Source organism: Tarenaya hassleriana, unplaced genomic scaffold (genome assembly GCF_000463585.1).
Source record: "Tarenaya hassleriana unplaced genomic scaffold, ASM46358v1 Cleome6, whole genome shotgun sequence".
NCBI classification, from domain to species: domain Eukaryota; kingdom Viridiplantae; phylum Streptophyta; class Magnoliopsida; order Brassicales; family Cleomaceae; genus Tarenaya; species Tarenaya hassleriana.
This window is the reverse complement of record NW_010968505.1, coordinates 757,430-764,079: the sequence shown is the minus strand read 5'-3', so window position 1 is coordinate 764,079 and position 6,650 is coordinate 757,430. Positions and strand designations below refer to the sequence as shown.

General features: G+C 39.8%; 1 protein-coding gene across 1 annotated transcript; it reads right to left on the bottom strand.

Annotated features, from left to right (window-relative positions):
* Positions 1 to 3,929: 3,929 nt before the first annotated feature.
* LOC104798935 lies at positions 3,930 to 4,838 on the bottom strand. The gene is made up of 3 exons (XM_010521197.2): positions 4,641 to 4,838; positions 4,346 to 4,552; positions 3,930 to 4,265 (listed from the first exon to the last, which is right to left on the bottom strand). Exons 1-3 carry the CDS (start codon positions 4,836 to 4,838, stop codon positions 3,966 to 3,968), a joined length of 705 nt encoding a protein of 234 aa, XP_010519499.2. The 3' UTR covers positions 3,930 to 3,965.
* Between the last annotated feature and the right edge of the window lie 1,812 nt (positions 4,839 to 6,650).

Genomic DNA, 6,650 nt, shown 5'->3' with positions numbered 1-6,650 from the left:
AGGGGGCTCGATTTGGGAAAGCAAAGGAGGCGATTTTCTCTCCTCCAGAAGACTTAGGGCCGAAATCTTGAAGGAGAAAGAAGGAGTTTGCTTTGGCTTGAAGATTGAAGATTCTATTGAGCATCTCTTTTCCTTTCTCTCTCTATGTTTCCCCTAGCTATTTTGGTGTTCTTGAACATGATGTGTGAGTAATTTCTTGTTGTGGGATGAGGTATTAGCCCTCATGTAAGGATGCTTGTATTCACCTTGGACCCAAGATTATGCTTTGTTTATGCTTTCAAATCCTTGCTTTGAATGAAATTTGTGTTCTCCAAGTTTATCTCTCTTGAATGAATGTTTAGGGAAACCTAGGATTTGTTAAATTGAGTGATGCAATTGTTTGGGTTTTGATTGCTAGAGGTTGATTGAATGGTGTTTAATGTTACCTATTGGATGAGAATTTTGTGGGTAGATTTTAGGATTGTGAATTACATGGAGACATGGGTTCTTGGTCTCTTGATGCATTCAATCAATTGGGTTGAAATTGAATCCGAAGAAATTTGATTCGGTTTAATCTAGGATTATGATAAGGGAATTTAATGCATTCGGGATTTTTCTCTAGACCATGAAAATGGCTAGAGTGCTCTCTTGGATAGCGGGTTTTCGGTTTGAGAGAACAGAACCCGACCTTAGTCTTCGAATTCCTCACCTTAGAACGAGCATGATCTAGGTCCATAATCCTTTACGGCATCCTTGCATGATCGGTGAAACCCGATTCCCATAACCTTTCCCATCGATTATCTCCTCTTGAATTGTGATTGTCTTTGATTTTACTTTCTTTCTTTTAGTTTTCTGCAACTTACGAAAACCAACAAAAACAATTCTCCAATTTTATTTTCTCCATTTTCCTAGTTTTAGTCGATTCCTAGCTTAACCGCTTAAGTCCTTGTGTTCGACCCCGGTACTACGACATCCGTATACTTGCGGATTAGTTGTGTGTCGGGTATAAATTTAAAGCTCGTCACGCAAGTGATCATCTAATCAGCATATTGACACAATATTTTGTTTACCATATCTGTATATTTTCATACCTGCATTAGGGCTTCTCTTCTTTACATGGTTGTATAAGTCTCTGTAACTCTCTGATAATGAACGTCGCTTCACCATCATCTCTTGACCATACCTTTACATAGTATCAGGGATTTCTGTCTAATTACATAGATCCATTCGTTGTCCAATCATGTCTTCATCGAGCGACAACTCTACCCCGACCCCTAAACCGTTTGTTGCAACGTTCAATCCGGCAGAACCGCAGAAGAATCTCTTCACGTGCAACATATCAAATGTTAGAAACTGACGTCCACGAACTATTTCACTTGGAGCGTGCAAGTTCGTGTGTGTCGAGGGACACAACCTCGACGGCTTTATTTCTGACACTTCGGAACTGCCCTTGGTAACTGTCACCATCGATGGAGTCACCAATTAATGCCAACCCGAAATTTCCCCATGGAAACAACAAGATCGACTCATTTTCAGTTCTCTTCTTGGTGCCCTCTCGGTCAATCTCCAACCCATCATTGAACGCTCTGTCTTGTCAAGGGAAGCATGTCGAACATTGGCCAGCACCTATGGAAAAACATCAAGGGGACACATTCTGTAGCTCTCTTATCAGGTGAAAAGAAAAGAAGCACGAAGGGAAACCATCCCATCGATAATTATCTCCAAGCCCATGGATCACGAAGACATATATACTCGAGGCTATTCTTGACGGCTTCCCCAAAGATTATAAGTCGGTCATTGACATTGTCAACGCCAAGGACACTGCAATCACCATTGAAGAGCTTCATGAAAAGTTGCTCAATCATGAAGCCAAGATTGATGCAGCCTCTCTGTCCCTGCCTCTGAACCTTCTTGTGACACTCGCTCTCGTCGTCCGTCTTCAGGCCACAGACAACAAGGCCAACCAACATCAATCATCCCAGTGCCTCTAGAGGGTATCGCGATCGATGTCAAGCCTTTAGAATACAAGGTTGTTGGTTGAAATGATATACGATGATCCAGGATATGACATTTTACACTTTGTATGGATTCATTGGCTTATGAGTGTATTACTTTTCCTGTTAAATGATTGACGTGTTTGTTATATTTTGATATTCTTGAATCATTGCAGAATTATTCTAAACTCTCTGGTCAATTATCATCGTGGGAACAATGATGAATTAAGACCAGCATTATGTGTGATTGATGATCATGGTAATGATCATATATATTGGATGCAAATCACAATCATGGGTATTCGTTAGGAACGAGAGACTGGATGACCCGCATAGGATTGTAACATGGACACGAGTCATGACTTGAATTTTATGTAGCGGTTCGTTCTTTGATCCTCAGACCTGAGATGTCTAGAGTATCTGATATGAGGATTGGAGTGTCTTGGCTGCGTCAAATGTCATCCGTAACCGGATGATTATAATGTGTTGTTCAGATATGTTCACGAATAATATGGAGATTGCAATACGAGACTTGTCACCTCTTTAATAAGAGAGATATCATTGGGCCCCCTCGCGGAAATTAGATTGTGAAAACGCATGGCCACGCTATAAATGAAGTTGCATCTATTGTGTCAGTCGATTTGTTGAGACGAGAAAGCGGTTAACTTGAACGGTGGCTGGCTCCATGCCCTTATTCAGCATATGATATCGCGAGACAAAGGATCAGAACTTGAGATGTTACTGCATTGGTTAGATCACCTCTAACTCAATTCGAGATGGGTAGTCATGGCATCTTGCTAGAGGGCTAACCATGACTTATGATTCGGGAAACATTCCGAAGTCACTGCCACTTAGAAAGGGGCTACAGGGTCACACTCCACTAGGGATGGACTTACACGTGAAGAATTCAAAGAATGGAATCAATAATTGACCGAAACGAGCATAAGAATGTGTTCTTAGTGTCTTGGTCCAGAGCGAGCTGACAAAGTTTAGTCAGCCCCGGACCACGCTCGGTCAGCCCAGAAAGCTCGGACTCAACCCATGTCATCTGTATAGGTTTGGAGTTCCATGATTGTTATTTTGTACTTGCCATCAGTAGGAACATTATATCGATTTCATGCTTAGACTCAGATGATTTCAGATTTGTTATTGAAAACAAAGGTTTGTTCATTTATAGAGAAAATTTATTCTATGGTAAGGATTACCAGTTTAATGACCTTTATATTTTGGATGATGAATCATCTAGATACATATCAATCTATAACGTTAGTACCAAATGGTTTAAGCCGAACGATTTAAACCCGACCTATCTCTGGCATTGTCGACTTGGTCACATCAATGAGAAACACATTGCGAAGCTCTATTCTGATTCACTACAAAAAAACCTCAAATTCCAACCGGCAAATCCGTTGGAAAGGGTCGAAAATCCGTTGGAATTCAACTTTTCCAACGGATTTCCAACGGATATATCCGTTGGAATATCGTCGTTAGAAATCGGTGTCCGTTGGAATTCCGTGGCAAATTCCAAACGGAATTCCAACGCCCTCGATTGCCAACGGTTTTTCCGTGGTATATTTTCAACGGAATTCCAACGGATTTGTTCGTCGGGATATATCAACGGAACTTCCAACGGAAATCCGTGGCTATTTTCCGACGGGGCCGTTAGAATATCCGTTAGAAATTTTCCAACGGATTTACAACGGTATTTGCCACGGATATCCGTTAGAATATCCGTTGGAAAAGAATAACCGTTGGAAAACACAAAAAATAAAATAAATATTTAAAAATAAAATAAATAAAATATTTATTTTATTTTTAAATATTTATTTTATTTTTTTATTTATATTTATATATATTATATATTAATAAATATATATTAATATATATAAATAAATATATATATATATATAGTAAAACCAAAATAAAATTAAAATATTAAAAAAACAATTGTTCGAATATTACAAAAATATAAAATAGTTTCAGTAATAATAATTAATTGGCACTACGGGTTTCTTCGTCTTCGCTAGTCCCGAGATTACGTGCCGTTGTTTCTGCTCCCGAGCTTGGCGGCGTATTGTGGAGTGGTCGATCACCCCGCATAAGCTCAACGATTTGTTCGAGGTTAGTCACTTGTTGCCTCGTCGCCGCAAGTTGTTGCTCGAGTGTCTCGATCCGTCGTTGTTGTTCGAGATCACTCTGCATGCCAGGAGGAATTGCTGCACCGAAATCATCGAACAAATCTCGTTGCAATCCTCCTAATCCATAGATGCGGCCCTTATTTGGAGAGACCGACTGAAAAATTAAAAAAATATTTTAAATTGAAATAAAATATTAAAATATAATATTTAAAAATGAATTATTTTATGTTTTACCTCCACATAACAACGATCTTGGTCCGATGCAGAGAGACCGGATGAAGAACCCGCTGAATCGCCAACATTTTGCGAGAGTTGGGTGAGTCGTTGAGTTACCGTGCTTACAACTCGTTCCGCACGGGGATCGACATATGTCCCATCAGACTTTTTGTGTGTCCGAGCGACCAACTCTACGATTGATGGCGTTCTCCCAATTTCTTTCTCCTATATATATATATATATATTATTAACATAATAAAAAATCTAATATTAAAAAACTAATTAAAAATTAAATTAAAGTTTAAATAAATACCATCTCTTTTTGCCTCTTCTTGAATGATTTAGCACCGGAGGTATGACGATGAGGCCCATCACCCTCGAATTTTTGGGACAGACGACTTTGTTTCGCCTTGGAACTCTTGTTCTTGAAATGGTCAGGAAGTGCAAGTGTCTCCTCGTAATCATCATCTAGTCGGATGGGAAGAACCGGATCTTCGAGTTGCTCTTGCATGGGCTCATCGAGATCTTGTGTTGAACCATTTAAACAAGACCGTTTTACCTGGTTTTGTGAGTCTGAATATCGGCACAGGTGCGTGACCATCACGTGTCAACTCCAACTCTTTTCTCTTGCATATATCTTTCAAGTCCTTCCTCGAGTTGATGTTATCTTTACTTTTCCCTGGCACATTCAGAACGGTGTTGATGATGTTATCAAAAAAGTTTTTCTCTATATGCATAACATCCAGATTGTGTCGAAGCGTTAGCGAACTCCAGTAAGGCAAATCCCAAAAAATACTACGCTTATACCAGTTATGCCAATCACCAAATCCTTTGCACTTCTTATGCCCAAAATTTCCTCCACAATGCACAGAAGCTTCCAAATCATCCAAATATCCACTATTTATTCGCTCAGAATAAATTTGCTCTCCGGTTTGCATAACAGGACCTTCCTCAGTAACGATTTTACCTTTGGTAAAAAGCGTACGATTTTGTCTTAACGGATGATTCCTTGGAAGAAATCTGCGATGACAGTCAAACCAGCACGTCTTTCTCCCATGTCTCAACTGAAACGCTTCTGTTTTCTCCATGCAAAACGGACATGCAAGTCTTCCATGTGTGCTCCATCCCGATAGCATGCCATACGCCGGAAAATCACTGATCGTCCAAAGAAGAACCACTCTCAGTGTAACATTTTGTTTCACACTTACGTCGTAAGCAGGGACTCCAATGTCCCACAAATCCTTCAACTCCTTAATGAGCGGCTGTAAATACACATCAAAACTCTTCTTCGGATGTTCTGGCCCAGGAATCAACAATGTCAAAAACATAAATTCTCTTTTCATGCACATCTCAGGTGGTAAGTTGTACGGAGAAAGTATAACGGGCCATAATGAATACTGCATGCCAGATTGTCCGTACGGACTAAATCCATCAGTACACAAACATAGATACACATTCCTAGGCTCAGCAGCGAATTGAGGAAATACCATGTTGAAGTTTTTCCACGCCAAAGCATCTGATGGATGTTGCATTTCTCCATCAACGGTAGAATGCGAGGCATGCCATCTCATATGCGAAGTCGTTTGTTGTGATTCATACAAACGCTTCAATCTGTACGATACTGGCATATAGAACATCTTTTTATACGGAGTTTGTCTCTGTACATTCTTACTCGGACGGTATCTGTTAGTCCCACAGAATTTACACCTAACCAATTCTTTTTCTTCACCCCAGTACAGCATGCAACCATTTTTGCAAACATCAATCTTTTCATAAGGCATTCCCAAATTCTTCAACATAGCCTTCGTATCATAATACGATTCTGGAGCTTCGTTATTTTCAGGTAAATATTCACGCAACGTTTGACAAAATGAATCCATGCAATTTTCGGTGACATTGTAATCCGTTTTCATACTCATCAATCTTGATGCAAGAGATAAACGTGACTGACCTTCTTTACATCCTTCATAGATAGGATGATTTGCCATATCCAACATGTCGAAAAACCGTTTTGTTTCGACGTTTGGCTCCTCCTGATCTTGTGATAAGTTTTGCTCAGCCAATGGCGCCCCAGGAAAAGCATCTGTCACCATTTCAACATAAGGATTTCTTACATCTTCATCTACATCATACCTCTGCTCGGCCGAGACATGTTGTCCCGTTGTGATTGTCCGAACTTCTTCTCCATGAAATCGCCAAATATAATAATCTTGGACAAATCCCCTTCGAAATAGATGTTTACAAACATCTTCTGTACTGCGATATTTAAAATTGCGACAACTTGTACATGGACATAGCATTTTTCCACGTTCTTGACACAACG

Bases quoted from the DNA above. Each gene is read 5' to 3' on its own strand.
- LOC104798935 (XM_010521197.2), bottom strand. From the start codon at position 4,838: ATGCAAGAGCAACTCGAAGATCCGGTTCTTCCCATCCGACTAGATGAT. The intron at 4,553-4,640 runs GTATTTATTTAA...ATATATATATAG, and splicing joins AGAAGAGGCAAAAAGAGATG to GAGAAAGAAATTGGGAGAAC. The intron at 4,266-4,345 runs GTAAAACATAAA...TTAATTTTTCAG, and splicing joins AAGATCGTTGTTATGTGGAG to TCGGTCTCTCCAAATAAGGG.